Raw genomic sequence first — 15,407 nt, 5'->3', positions numbered from 1 at the left:
GGTTCTTCCACCACCCCGAAAAGTCCAGCCCTCCCTAACAAAAATCCTGGCTACGCCTATGGTTTAACTCCTGAATTTTTCTATGCCTGGTGGCTCAGAGGGAAGGAGCAATTGAAAGGGAAATTGCAGGTTCAGTGGTGTTCTTGTGAAATATGTGTATGCCCTCCACAAAGCACAATTTACTGTTAGGTACAGGCAGCGCCCCCTCCCCAATTTATGCGCGTTCAGAGAGGTTTGTTTGGCAGCGGCGCTGCAGGCACTGTTTCCAGCTGCTGTAACCATAGAGATAGGGAGTTTAGAGTTATAGAGCAGTGAGACCTAACATCCAGGCTCCTTCTGCAGCTGTTTAATTCCAGGAGAAAGAAGTTAGAGCTGCCAATGGACTGCATTGGAGAAATTCCGAACAGTTGTGAGTGGGCGAAAGGAAGGATTTATGTCATAGTGGTTTTTTAAAATGTGTTTTTGTGAGTTTAAAGCATTTGAAACTTTGCCCCACCAATGCCAATGCAATTATACTATGGGGTCTGTAGTCTGTGGTGGAAAGCGACTTCCAGGAGCTCAATGCAAATCACCACTCTATCGCAGGTTAGAGGTGGGGATAAGGCAGTTCTCGGGTTGCACTTGCAACCAAGGTCCGCGCAGGTAGTTCAAGCATCCCCCGCTCGAGCGGATCGCCGGTCAGAACTGCAGGCAGAAGTTTCGCGCTGCAGTCACTTCCAGGCAGGGGCGCTGCGCCTTCACCACGCGAAGCACGACCTGCCTCGCCGGAAAGAGCAGACGCTTCTGCCTCTGCTGCGACCTGTTTTATGGGGAAAAGGCTGGTCCCGGTCCCGCTCCGGCCAGTCACACCTTTGGAAAACCCAGTGTTTTCTCCGGGCGGTTTTTTACCACCGCCACAAAATGGTGCCTAAAGTCAACGGAGGAGGCGGCTTCTGAGCGCATGAGTCTGTTGCCAAGCAGGGAGGAAAAGGCGGAGCGGCGCTGAGGCGGCTCCTTCCGGGGCGAGGGAGGCCGTCGGGAAGCGGAGCGAGGCGTCATGGCGGTGCTCCTGGAAACCACGCTGGGAGACCTGGTGATCGACTTGTACACGGAGGAGAGGCCGAGAGGTGAGAGGAAGCTCCAGCGTCCGACAGCAGAAGGCCGAACAGGCTGCGGATGCCTTTCCCGAGTGTCCCTCTCCGGCGCGGCCTTCAGGAGCCGCCATGGAGTTTTCCCTCCCTCGTTGCATTTCTGCGCTGCACCGGTTGGGTTTCTGCACACCGCCCAACAGGACCGGTCCTAGGTGGCGTGCTTCCAAGTGGCCCGACCTGCCTTCTCCCACCTTTGGGGATGGGAGGGTGTCATCCAGATGTTTTGGACTAGAGCTCCCGTAGTCCGTGTTGGCTGGGGCTGAAGGGAGTTGTGGCCCCCAAATTTAGAGGGCACCAAGTCGGGAAAGGCTGGGCTAGACTGTGCAGTCTGAAAGCAAAACAACATCCTTTGCAATGTTGTAGATACTGAGAGCAAAGCGTAGATCCTCTAGCACAGTCTCTCTTGGGATATATATTTCTACAAGTACAGTTGCTTCCAGGAGACAACTTTCGTTGATTCTTCAGGAGTCCTACCAGGATTATTTTTAAAATACAGTCTTTCTTTTGCTTTGTTTATTGGTTTTGCCTCACCCAAATATTAAGGAACTGAAGTTTTTCTAATTGTTTATCTATGTGAGTAGGATAAATACTGCAAGGTCTGGATTTGTTTATGTGGGAAGAGGTGGTCCTTGAGGTCCTGAACTATAGGGCTTGATAGGTCAAAACAAGCATTTTGAATTGATTACAGAAGCTAATCAGTAGCTATTGCAATCTGGACATAATTGGTGTACTGTACTCAGACCTTCTGTAAGGGATGCGGGTGGCGCTGTGGGTTAAACCACAGAGCCTAGGGCTTGCCGATCAGAAGGTCGGCGGTTCAAATCCCGCAACGGGGTGAGCTCCTGTTGCTTCGTCCCTGCTCCTGCCAACCTAGCAGTTCGAAAGCACGCAGTGCAAGTGGATGAATAGGTACTGCTCCAGCGGGAAGGTAAACGGCGTTTCCGTGCGCTGCTCTGGTTCGCCAGAAGTGGCTTAGTCATGCTGGCCACATGACCTGGAAGCTGTACGCTGGCTCCCTCGGCCAGTAAAGCGAGATGCGCGCCACAAACCCAGAGTCGGTCACGACTGGACCTAATGGTCAGGGGTCCCTTTACCTCTGGTCTCAGTAATCTGGCCACTAAATTGTGCAACAGTGTAACTCCTGAACTGTTTTCAGAGGCAGCCCCATGTATAAAGCATTGTAGTAGTTTACCATAGAGGTTACCAGCATATAAATAATTGAAGCTAGGTTATCTCTGTCCAGATAGAGTAGCATCTAGGCCGGGGTAGACAACCTAAGGCCCATGGGCCACTTGTGGTCGTTTAATCGGCCCACAAGCCGCCACTGAGCCACCCGCTCGGCAAGTCCCTGTGCTCTGTACTAAACCAGCGCAGCGCGGGGACTTGCTTCTGCGGTGCCAGAAATCATGTCTGTGCATGCTCAGGTGCCGAAAATCGCATCTATGCAGACGCCGGAAATCATGTCTGTGCAGACGCCGGAAATCGCGGCCGCGCGTGTGATCTGGCCCACGGAGGGATTTCCGCTGGAGTGAACCAGCCCAAGTGAGGTAAACCGACCCCTGATCTAGGCAAAGCTGGTGGAAGACACTGCACCATCCAGGCTACTTGTGCCTCCAATGACAGCCGTGGTTCCAGAAGCATTCCTAAACTGCACATCTGCTCCTTTAAAGGGAGTGCAACCCCATTTAACATCTGAACATCATCTTTTCACTGTTATTTTACTCAGGATGACTTCTTTATTCTGAAATTTCAGTTAAGGGTTGACTAGAGTGACAACCTTGGCACAGGGTTTGTTTCCACTAGCCTCTTACTGCAGGCCTTGATGTGTTGTGGATTTTGTTGTTCTTACATATAATGGTGGAACAGTGAAAGTTTCTTTTATTAAGCAAAACATGCAGACTGGTTCATTTGCTTTAAATTTCTTGCAGCTTGCCTGAATTTTCTGAAGCTCTGCAAAATCAAGTACTACAATTACTGCCTTATACATAATATACAAGTAAGTATTTGTTATGATTGATTAGTATTTGTCATGGTTTTTATTTTTTTTAGCTGAACATTTAAATCACTAAACATTTTAAAGATTTTATGCTATACAATTGATAAAGAGAGTTGAACCTAGATCTAGAAGATCTTAGCTCACGTCCCCTGTACTGTATATTGGAAATAATAGCTTTGCCGTCTGCATCATACAAACGTCAGTGCAAGCAGTAAATTTTAATAAACCCATTTTTCTAAAACTCGTAAACTGCCTTATCTTTGGATAAGGGGTGGTATATAAATTTAATAAATAATTATAATAATAAACTATGGTGATAGGTAACATTATGTGCTTTGCATTCATTCAGAGAGATTTTATCATACAAACTGGAGACCCACAGGGGACTGGCCGTGGAGGTGAATCAATTTTTTGGTGAGTTTCATTTAGATCTTGAATCTATGTATGCTTACCAGGAAGTGAGTCTCTTTGGACACTGTGGGACCTTTGCCCAAGTAAACATGCATTGGAATGGACAATTCATTGGGTAATTAAACCCAGCAGAAAGACCAATAGACCTTATCTGGACTGTCTATCTTAGGTGTTCTTTCCCCCTCCAGTAATGCTGACAAATTTTGTGTTCAGCTGTCTAAAGAAGGGAGATTCCCTTGTATGGAACATTACTCTTTTAAAAATGGAAATGAATATTTTTCTCATCTCCGTAGCCAATCCAACAAGATTCACACCACTCCTTTGAACACATGGAACTAGATGCATGCTTGACGGATCAAGGCAAATGTATTGTTTTTCTAACAGCAGTTATAAAAGCTTGTGAACGTGGGTGTAGTTACCCAATTAAGAGTTTCTTAGGCACAGAGAGCTCCTACATTATTTGATGTGCCCTATTCATTTGAAAGGAATATGTTTGCATCTTGGTCTCCTATTGAAACAAATAGTGATGATCTTAATAGAAGAGCTTTGCATGCATATTGGAGCATTTTAAACTGATTGTTGGACTGAGGCCCTTATAATGAAGTTTAAAACACTAATTAGCAGTATTACAAGCACCGCCGATAACTGATCATTTTCTATTCTTGTGGAGGAAAGATGTAAGTAGACTATAAAATTTGTTTAGTTTTTTTGTCTGAATATTACCTTTGTGTGTTTCAGCAAATTGTATGGGGACCAAGCTAGATTTTTTGAAACAGAAAAAGTGCCAAGAATTAAACACAAGAAAAGGGGTACAGTGTCAATGGTGAACAATGGCAGTGATCAGCATGGATCTCAGGTCAGTCCACAGTACTGGAAGAGTCTTACAATAAACTTGGGATAAGTGAAAGGAGTGATGTCACAAAGAATTAAAATAACAACTTGATTGGGTATAATCCATGCACATGATACAGATATGTTCTTAAAGAACAGCTACTAACAAGACTTGCCTCAACATTAAAAACCAAAACTAATACTTACATAGATTGACATTGTGGAAATAGAAGAGCATTGACTCTAAAACCACAGTAAAGCACATGCACAAAATTCCTATACAGTATTGTCATTCTTTTACTTGTTCACAGTGTCAAGCAAGATGAGATAGTTCTTAATCTTGTGGCAATTATGTAAATTTTAAAATGTGTTAGATTTTTACATGACTTTAGCACTCTTAGGTTTGGAAAGGCATAAAATGTAAATGTGTAATCTTTAGGAGGGGAGGGAAATATCAAAGCTGATGATCCCTGAGAGAGTCAGGACCTAAAACTGAGAACCAATATTTCCAAATGGTACTGGACGGCAACCAGTGCAGATGTTTCAAAACATGCATGTGAATATCAGTCTGCACTTATTAACAGGCAGGCTTCTCTATTTTGTCCTAGCTGAAGTTTCCAAATCATCTTAAAAGGTAGTCCCACATGTAACACATAACATATTACAATAGTCTCTCTTCTGGAACCTGCCCTCCAGAAAAAACAATATATTGCCTCTAGTTCCTAATCCCGTTCAGAATATACAGTGATTGATGATATTGAAAGCTGCTGTTGATAGCAAACAGTCTCAAAGGAAACATCTTAAAGTACCTGGAGATTTCCACCATGCAGTTAACTCAAAATAGTTTTTGTGGGGGTTTTTTTAGTTTCTTATTACTACAGGAGACAACTTAGATTACCTGAATGGTGTACATACAGTCTTCGGTGAAGTAACAGAAGGCATGGATGTGTTGATGAAAATTAATGAAGCCTTCGTTGACAAGGATTTTGTTCCATATCAAGACATCAGGTTTGACTCTCTTTTGCTTTTATAGGCTACAAATATCAGAAAATCCGTGCTTGATCAGACCCAAAGGTCTTTCTGGTCCAGCATCCCCCTCAGGGGTCAGCCAGGTTCTTTTGAGAGGTCCACATGCAGGACATAGCAATCAATACCTGTTCCCAACTGCCGCATCCCAATACCTTCTGATCAGTGGTATACCACCTCTGACACTGAAGGGTCCATTTGGCCTATCATGCCAAACGTTTTTGCTAGACCCCTCCTAGACCCATCCTCAATGAACTCATCTTTCAAAGCCAAACTAGTTACAGTGACCATCTTCAGAAGCAGTGAATTCCACAAAATAAATGTTTTTATTATTTATTTAATGTGTTTATATGCAGCTTTTCATTGTCAGGTGACCTCAGTTGTGTATTACATGATGGTATTTTTCTTAACTTTTGGGGGGGTATGTTCTGAAATTGTTGCCAGTCAGTTGTATGATCATCAGCTCTTGGCTATTTTGGACGCGCTTTCAGTGCGACAGTCTTATGAACTGGCCAAATATGATTTGCCTTCTCTTTTAGCCAAGAGAATATCTCTGCAGTCATATGCTGCAGTAGGATCTGAACCTTCCTCCAACAAAAGCCAGCTCACATGCTTTTGGGAAACTCTGCAAGAGCCCTGCACTATACAGTGATGCTCTGTTCATTGCCTTTCTTGCTGTGTGCCATACTTGACATAAATACTTTCTTACAGATTCTGATTATCCATCTGGGAGGTTAGTGTGTGAGTGTATTTTACTGATGCATTTGTTGCCACAGTGCACACATATGCATGAAATTATCCTTTGCTTTTACTGCAATTGTTGTCTAGGATAAACCATACAGTGATCCTGGATGATCCATTTGATGACCCTCCTGGTTTGGCAATACCAGATCGTTCACCAGAGCCTACCAAGGAACAGCTGGATGTGAGTATTGCTATTTAATTTCTTTTGATACTGGAGAGGGAGATCAGAAAATAGATAAACAAGGAATATTTACCACCAGCACCCAAACCCTCAGTCCTTAATCATGGTGCCCATTCAACAGATGCAAAATAAAAAGAAGAGTAAAACAAAAAGAAAAAAGTAAACCTGAACTGGTGGAGATGGAAAGTTTACTACTGAAACAAAAATCAAGCTGTGTCTTGACAATGAGTCCTCTTCAAGGACAATAGTAATGTGTGTTTTTCAGTTTCAGCAGAGTGCATTTTTTGGAGCTCTGACTTGCATGAGGAATGGTTCTCAGAAGGATATTCTCCCTCCACCTGCTTCTTTCCTCCCAATTCAATAAGCAATGTCATAAAAAAAAGCCTATCCTGAAAGGCATTCATCAATCTCTGATTAAACTATGTTAGACTGGCGCTAACACTTTGCAATGTGAAAGAATTTATATTTTCAAGGGCTGAAACTTTCAAGCAGACAGATTATTAAAATTGTTATTTCTGGGTATATCTTCCATTTTTATTTGGAATGCATGGCTGCACACAACCCAATGCCTGCAGAAACATGGAGGTGCAATATGTGAAATGTAAAAGATATACCTGTGTATTTTCCAAAGGAGGCATATGTCTGACCAAAGATAAGGAGGAGGATAAGTGTCTTCACAGGCAAACAGGCACATGTGCTATCCATGCCACATTATGTAGCTATGCCTCCTAAGGCGCAGGTTTACATGCCTGTGCTTCAGACATTAATATGGCAGGCAACTTTAGGTTTATAAATACACTGCTACCTTGAAATTCAGAAATGGAACTGCATCTACACCCCTCCCCTTCCAGGTTTTAAAAGGTGAAGAAAATGGGGAGAACAATTGGTGCATTCATTGTGGAATTGAGAAAAATAAGGGTCATCCTGTAACTCATACCAGAAGGAGAAAAATACAAATTAACTGCTACAATTGTCATCAAGCATGTTCGTGTCTGGTGGTTCACAATATAGATTATTGTGATATATGTAAACCTGTGCTAACTGCTTACATTTTGCTGAGTGTATAATTTCAAAAAGGGTAAGCTACACAATACAGTCGTACCTTGGAAGTCGAACGGAATCTGTTCCGGAGGTCTGTCCAACTTACAAAACGTTCGGAAACCAAAGCGTGGCTTCCAACTGGCTGCAGGAGCATCCTGCAGCCAATCGGAAGCCGTGCCGGATGTTCAGCTTCCGAAAATCGTTCAAAAACCGGAACACTCACTTCCGGGTTTCAATCATTCGGGAGCCGATTTGTTCAGGAGCCAAGGTATGACTGTACTGTGGACAGGACTGTAATCAATCTCTTAAGCTTGAACTCACATCTATATAATGATTGTAAAGTGCTTCTGTATGCCTTCCTGTGTATGTTTACAATTTGTGTTCAAGCAGTAAAGTTAGTTTCAGTTTAGCTATGCACTGAGTCACAAATGGATTGAAAAAAAAGCAACAATATATACTCACTGGCTAAATATTGTTAAATAGCTGTTTTTCTTTTATTTGTTTTAAATATAAGACAGAGTGGAAGAATAGGAGCTGATGAGGAGATTGATGACTTCAAAGGAAGGTCTGTTGATGAAGTGGAAGAAATTCTGGCAGAGAAAGAAGCAAAAACTAAGGCTATTCTTTTGGAAATGGTAAATATGTTCAGTTATTTAACTCAAAGTCAGCCTTGCAGATATGCATGTGCTTTTTGTGAATATAAATAAAGCAATCGCAGCATCAGAAATGATGATTACTAGGACTGTCTGTTGAATCTAGATGTAGGTTCAATATTTTTTAAAAATCTAATAATTGATCTTGCAATGGGACATAAAGATAAATCAGACGGATTTTATGCATGCTTAAAAGGTTGTATATGTTAAATAATTACATGTCAAAACATGTCTAAATGTGACTTGCCTGAGATTCTGTATAAAGTGGGACTAAAATCTCCTCTCCTATCACGCTTATATTCCAGGTTGGAGACTTGCCTGATGCAGACATCAAGCCTCCTGAAAATGTCTTGTTTGTTTGCAAACTTAATCCTGTGACAACAGACGAAGACCTTGAAATCATATTTTCCCGATTCGGGCCAATAAAAAGGTAATTATTGAAAATCGGCACAAGAAGCAAAAAGTTTGCAAGTAATTTTAAAACTCTTCCTTTCTGGGACTGATTGCTCTGCTGGGTTTGTTTCAGTCATAAATGTTTTATTTCAACCATTGGCTATTTTAGAAATTTTTAAGACTTGGAACAGCGGAGGCGGGTGCTGGTAAGTGGGAGTCGGGAATTTTACTAGGGCTGGAGGAAGGTGCTTGTTGGCTGCCTTCCCCTTCAGCCTGTGTAGAAACAAAGTTAGGGGAAACATGGTGTCACAAGAAGTTGTGCAGCGTCTTTCCCTCTCCTCCCAAGAGTCCTTTTTCCCCTAGATGCACTTTTTCTTCCTCTTCTCCCCCTTCCTTTTCTTGTCAATTCACTTTTGAATTCTACCTCTTTCAAGCATGCTGCTGTCTGATCCCTAGAAGAGTGCCCCAGGGGCTATGGGACAGAGTGGGGAGGGAGGTATGCGCACAGAGAAGGGGCTTTACCTATGCAATGCCTCGTTAGGACAGAGTGGAACTCTGCTAACTGGATTATCCCACAAGCAAAAGGAATGAGCAAGGAATTCTTGCTCATTCTCCCTTCCCCATATGCCTCCTGCATGAGGGACCCTCTTGGGAGAGGGCTGTAGCGGGAAGGGAAGATTGGGAAAGATCTCCTCTCCTCACTGCTTCCACCAGTTGGAGCACCCAGAGAGAAAAGCAGGAGGTTCTTCTGGAGCAGAGTTCTACCTGCAAATGGAAGGTGCGCTTCCATTCACAGACGAAGATGTCTGGATCCAAATCATAATGTTGGGTTTCTCAAGATCTGCATTTTTAACACATATCCTTATGCATTTTGCGTCTTCTGATGCAACAATTGCTTATGAAGCCACTCTATATCCAGAATTTGTGATGTAGGAGGCAGCTCTCTGTTTCTGGTCTTAGACCTAACAGCGATGGCTAGTATGGAAAAAGTGGTCCATGTTAGCAGATACAGAGCTGTCTTTATTGGAGACTTGTTGAGGAAGGTTTCAGCCCATTGATAGCATACCACTGTTGTCGTTGTCCTGCGATTTCCAGAACAAAATGCTTTACTCATTTTTCAGTTGTGAAGTGATTCGAGATTGGAAGACAGGTGAATCCCTCTGCTATGCTTTCATCGAGTTTGAAAAGGTATGTGGCCTCGCAAAAACTGTACTCACAGTTCATTTTATGTAGCATTTTTATAGGAGGGTAAAACCTAAAGGTGTGTTCTAACTGTCTCTTATGAAATGGTTTTATAATGCTGCTAATAAAATTACAAAGGTGGAGCAGCTTATGACATTCAAAGCACCAGCACAACTCACCCACACCCAAAATCTGTAATGACAAATTTTCTGTTGTGAGTTTGAGGAAAGTATTTACTGTTGGAACAATTCTGTCCTGGATAGTGTATAATGATCATCTGGGAAGATCCAAATGAGCTCTGCTGTAGGTTCATTTCTATGACTTCTGGGAAGTCACTGCCTCTCAGCTTTAGATCCCCATTCATAAGATACAGTTTACAGTGACCAGTCTCACTGGGATCGTGAGAGAATTAATAGTTGTAAATGTTATATTCCCTAAACTTTCAGAAAGTCAGATCCTGTTTGGGTGCCTGATTCCACAGTTGATTATCCACAAGCAATCCTCCTGGGATTGCTTGTGCTCCTTTCAATTTCTGGTTTAGTTTATGCATTTAAGAAATTGAAAATGGCTTGACAGTTCTTAATGCATGGGAAGAACTAGGCTCTTGATTTGCTTCTCTTAAATTCTCCTCATAGAAGTGTAGTGATGTTGTGGTGTGTAGGTTGCACAGGGCTGTGGCAGAAATGGTTTTGGATTCCTTGACCATACAGATAGATAGATTAATGCATTTTTGGATAACCACCATGTAGAAACATTTGGGGTTTCATTATGCAAACTTGATACCAAACATTTTAAGTTGAAACAAATCTCTACAATAATGGATGACACAATATCACTGTGCCAGCACAACAGTTGGTGTTCCTCATCCAAAGCATGAGGACTTTATGGACTTTTAAGCTACTGGAATTTCCTTTTTCCATTCATATAGTGCCGTTGCAGGTTTATTTTTAAATGTTATTTTCTAATTTTAACTTTACATTTCTCTGAAACGTGTACCAGGAAGAAGATTGTGAGAAAGCTTACTTTAAGATGGATAATGTTTTAATAGATGACAGGCGGATACATGTGGATTTTAGCCAGTCTGTTGCAAAGATTAAATGGAAAGGAAAAGGTAATTTATTTTATGCATTATATCTATAACTCTTTTTTATTATAACCATCAGTTCTCCTTTAGGAGAGCAGACAAACATTAGCTTTTGATGCAGTCACGTTCAGGTTTGCTAGTTATGAAATTGCCAAACAACCATAAAATGTGATCTCTTCCCAGTTAACATCCTATAAATACCCTGCTTCTCAGATGGGGTAGTGTATAGTATTTTGTGCTGGTGGAGAATAAGGGCAAGGCAACCCAACCCTCTCCCTTATACCAGGCTGGTGGGAAGGTGTTAGAACAAACAGAGGTGCCCCTCCCTAGTTCTGTTAGCCATGTCAGCTAGCCACCAAATATGCAGACAATCAGGAGAGCCACTTGTGGGATCCCTAATGGTAGCAGCCAGTAGAAGCTGGGAAACTGGGAGTCAATGAGCATTGAAAGTGAATGTTCCTCAAACTTTTTGAATTGACTACCTTTCTAAAAATCTATTTATTCTTCGTACTGAGAATCACAGACATGCCCAAAAATTCAGAGCTTCTGTTAGGCAGATGAGAATGTGGAGGAGTTTTGGTGCGCAGCTGCACATATGCTCTGCTGTGCATGAGAATCTGTAGACCAAGAAAGGGAGACATTAATGACTATTTTAGGTGTCCTTTCTCTCTCTTTGCTGAATAGTCCCTTCTTGCTAGCTTGGAACCTCAACTCTACAAAATATTTAGCCATTTGCATTCTGTGACCTTGAACCATAAGATGGCAGCACATAGCTAAAGATACTCATTTAAGTAGTGAATTTTCCCTCTCTCCCACATTTTAAAGTTTTATATTATTTATTATTTTGACAATTCCAAATGTGGGGTGTGGAGGTGACTCGTGATTTTTGTCCTGGTTACAAAACTGATACTGGGAATCTCTAATGCAGGGGTGTCAAACTCAAATTCATCGGGGGCCGCATCAGCAGTTTGGTCACCCTCAAAGGGCCGGTTGTATCTGTAGGACTATGTGTCCACTCTTTATTATCATAAATAAAAACAAGTGGAGGTTTCCTGAATGCATGTAAAGTGGAGGTTTCCTGTGTAGAACGACCGGCGCCGCTAGAGGGCAGACGTTCTCTAGCTTGTAGGCTGCCACACATGCGCTGAAGAGGCGGCTTTCTTGTGTCAAAAAAAAAAAAAAAAAGCGAGAATAAAAGGTGAAGGCCGGCGGCGGCTACACGGGCCACATGACGAGGTCTGGGGGGCCGGATTCGGCCCGCGGGCCTTGTGTTTGACACCCGTGCTCTAATGAGTTTCTTACTTGCATTCAAGATCAATGGCAGCTTCTCTCTCTTCCTATGAACAGGTGGGAAGTATACGAAGGATGATTTCAAAGAATATGAAAAGGACCATGACAAAACTCCTAAATTAAGTTTGAAGGAGAAGGTGAAGCCAAAGCAAGAGTATCCTTTGCAAATAAATAATTGTATGTTATTTTTAAAAACTCCTATTTTACTATTTATGAGTAAAAAGCCTACAACCTGGATACGTATGGTATATGTTTCTAGTTTATTGAAATCTTGCAGTGGGATTGCAAAAACATTTTACTTTTATTGTGGTAGATAGATTTTTATTACCTTAACTTCTAATAACTGTTTCTCAGACTAGTAGTTTTTGTATGTAAACTCCTTTGCGATGTAACTCTGTGCATGTAAAATTTTAATTCACTTATTTAGTTAAAATCTTAGTTGAATTTAGAAATGTGGAAATCACTTTTCAATTGGCGTTTCCAACTCCTTGACCAAAACAAAATAGCCCCAGCTAAATGTCTGTATTGGGCCATATTCCAGCTTTGTGGGCTTCAAAACAGAGCAGCTCCATCCTCAGGCTGTGGTTCGAATCAGAGTAGTTAACTTTTAAAAATGCATGTTTTCATATGGTGGGAGCTGTGTGTGTTCTACTTGCCCTGCCAGTGCTGCCTCCCTCGGACTTGATGATGCTTGCCTGAATTGTCTTACTGTACAATCTGGCTGAACCACATAGTAAACCCATTACAGATGCTGTGACATGGAGTCTAACCATCATCTCTATGCAGCTATGTCTTTTGACAGCTATTGTGCCCTACTTGTGCCATTTGAATTGTGCTTTAGAATAGCTGTAAAATGGGGGGGCAGGTGGCATTTGTTTTTGTTATGCAGTTAAAATGATAATGTGCATTCACTGGCTTTGACCTTCCAGAAATGAATCCAGAGGTGCACTGAAGTGGACCATTTTACTTTGTCATTTTATTCTCCTGGATCCAGTTCACTCATGTTTTTGACTGATAGTGCTGCAAGGTGTTAACTCTGTTGGCCAACTTGTTGGCTAACCCTAATATCTGTCTCCCAAGCTTTCCTTAACAGACTGCTCTAGCTCAAGATATGACCTTGTATTGGAGGAGGAAGAGGATGATGGCAAAACAAGTCACAGGCACTCTGATAAAAAGAAGAAGAAACGCCACCATTCAGATGATACCGATGAGGATGAGAAGAGGTCCAAAAAGTCTAAGGTGCTGGGCTCTTGTCCTTTCAGTTTAATGATGTGTTGCTGCATCAGGGAAACATTGGGTCATATGCATGGAATGTTTTCATCACACTTCAGTCAACACTCAGTAGATATACAGTGGTACCTCGGGTTACATACCCTTCAGGTTACAGACTCTACTAACCCAGAAATAGTACCTCGGGTTAAGAACTTTTCTTCGGGATGAGAACAGAAATCATGTTCTGGCGGCGCGGCGGCAGTGGGAGGCCCCATTAGCTAAAGTGGTGCTTCAGGTTAAGAACGGACCTCCAGAACGAATTAAGTACTTAACCCAAGGTTCTTTGCTGCCACATTTCTCTTTGCTGCTGTTTCTCTTCTCCTTTTGCTTTCTGGTCCACGAGTTTAAGCTTTATCCGCTTTTCCCATTCCAGCACTTTACTTTCTGCTCTCATATCCCAATATATTTTTTCCATGATCTTGGCTCCTACAGCTGCACCATTCTCAGCTGTCTGAAGGTCTCCTGCCTCAAACAACTCCACCCTTGCTTTCTTTTACTGGATGTTTCCTGTATGAATTATTGATACCATCTCTTCATGTCCTTTTTCAAAACCAAGCAAATTAAATAAAATAGTAGTAGACTTCATTTGTTTTAAAAGGAAAGGCATTGAATAATACAGTGTTGCACAACAGCATCAAAAGTTCAGAGCAGACATGTCACAAAATATAATAGATATATATTACATTTCTTGATCCTGTAAAACATGCTTAATTTTTGGAATCAGGCTTAGATTTTTCACTTTTGTTGGACTGAAGCAAAGGAAAGGGAAGGGCTTTTATGTAAGCATACAAAGCCTGTGAAACATGCATACTTTCCTCATCCATTATTTATACAAGTTACGTTGGTTGAATCTATTTTACTAATGACAATACGTGTGGGTGGGGTAGAGATAGCAAATATGGTGAAATTATTATTCGGAGACTACATTCTTGTATAAGGAAGGGAGAGTTTTAAAGTTTTGAAAATTGCCCATGATAAATTTTGTTTCTGTATTCTTTTGCTAAAGCAAGTGGTCCTTGCTGCAGAAACCTAACTTTACAAGGTTAAAAAACCAGGTGAATGAAGCAACCACTTTAATTCAGCCACACATTGCTGATAATAGGTGGTATCCAAAGATGGTTTGAGAGGAAGGCTGTTCATGCAACTGAACTTTTGCCACAGTCCCAAAAAGAATGCTGTAAGCTCTGAATGCATTTACATCTGATTCTGAATTACGTCATTGCAAGCTTGTGTCCTCTTCTCAAATTAATTTGTGTCATTCCTACCCCTTTCTAATCCTTACAACTCTCTGTACATTTCTTAAAGCAGGACTTTGACCGAAGGCAGAAAGAAGAGAAAAGAAAAAACGAAAAGCGAGAGAGGCGGCGCAGCCGTAGCCGTAGCCAGTCTTGGGACAGAGATGACCGATACCGAAAGTCAAAGGACAAATACCACGAGGAAAAGAGGAAAGCCAGAAGCCCTAAGAAACCCAGAGAGAAGGAGAAGTCTAAGTACAGATGAATGAGGATTAAGAAAAACTCTTCCCCCAGTGCTTTTCCACCATTGAGACCTACAACCACTCCCCAAAGACCCTTCAGTCTTCCTTTTTGACTTTTGATCCTGGGGCTCTATAGGATGACATCCTATAATGTGGAATTTAGTAGAATTTTGACTGTATTGGGGGGGGGAGTTAAAGCATTTTGTTTTCAGTTTACGGTGGAATGGTGACAAGACCACCACATTATTTGATTTATTACAGACACCATCCACCAAAAAGGAACCTTAGTAATGTCAGCCGTTAATGGTAGAGGGCATACTTAAAACATTATTTTTGTCAGCTCTTAAGAGTTACTCGATTCATAATTAATTTCCTACTTTGTTATCTTATCTGTATAGGAAACTGCATGCAACCGAAGGGTGTGTCTTTATGTGTGACAGAAGTGGGCTTTATTTTGCCATGGAAACCTGCTTCCAGTTGGGGCTTCCTGCTACATGTATTGAAGTAGTGTTGCGTGTCTTAATTACACATGCTGTATACACAGTTGGTACAGCCAGTTCCTAGACAGAACTGATATCCAAGTAGAGACTTTGTCCCGTGCAAAGTAGCTCAAAATTCCTTTGGTTGTGTGAGGCCTTCACTAAAAGGCCATCTTTTACAATACACATTTCATAATTCAGAAGCTTGTTTGTTTGT

The 15,407-nt window shown here is 41.8% G+C and overlaps 1 protein-coding gene across 2 annotated transcripts; it reads left to right on the top strand.

Annotated features, from left to right (window-relative positions):
• Positions 1-741: 741 nt before the first annotated feature.
• Positions 742-15,393, top strand: PPIL4 (peptidylprolyl isomerase like 4). 2 transcript variants are annotated; one of them, XM_053382137.1, is made up of 13 exons: positions 742-1,106; positions 3,059-3,126; positions 3,476-3,540; positions 4,276-4,393; positions 5,234-5,376; positions 6,223-6,319; positions 7,879-7,995; positions 8,319-8,443; positions 9,528-9,594; positions 10,588-10,699; positions 12,020-12,116; positions 13,066-13,201; positions 14,540-15,393. In XM_053382137.1, exons 1-13 carry the CDS (start codon positions 1,037-1,039, stop codon positions 14,732-14,734), a joined length of 1,410 nt encoding a protein of 469 aa, XP_053238112.1. In that variant the 5' UTR covers positions 742-1,036; the 3' UTR covers positions 14,735-15,393. The 2 variants fall into 2 exon arrangements, with proteins under 2 accessions (XP_053238112.1, XP_053238114.1); XM_053382139.1 differs by having other exon boundaries at positions 754-1,106; positions 14,543-15,393.
• The last annotated feature ends 14 nt before the right edge of the window (positions 15,394-15,407 follow it).

This window comes from Podarcis raffonei, chromosome 3, assembly GCF_027172205.1.
Source record: "Podarcis raffonei isolate rPodRaf1 chromosome 3, rPodRaf1.pri, whole genome shotgun sequence".
Taxonomy (NCBI): domain Eukaryota; kingdom Metazoa; phylum Chordata; class Lepidosauria; order Squamata; family Lacertidae; genus Podarcis; species Podarcis raffonei.
The sequence above is the reverse complement of the archived record's forward strand: the minus strand, read 5'-3'. Positions and strand labels throughout refer to the sequence as shown.

Excerpts from the sequence above, each read along its gene's own strand:
- PPIL4 (XM_053382137.1), top strand. The coding sequence starts at position 1,037 with ATGGCGGTGCTCCTGGAAACCACGCTGGGAGACCTGGTGATCGACTTG. Across the intron at positions 6,320-7,878 it reads CTACCAAGGAACAGCTGGAT|AGTGGAAGAATAGGAGCTGA; the intron begins GTGAGTATTGCT and ends AATATAAGACAG. Across the intron at positions 7,996-8,318 it reads AGGCTATTCTTTTGGAAATG|GTTGGAGACTTGCCTGATGC; the intron begins GTAAATATGTTC and ends CTTATATTCCAG.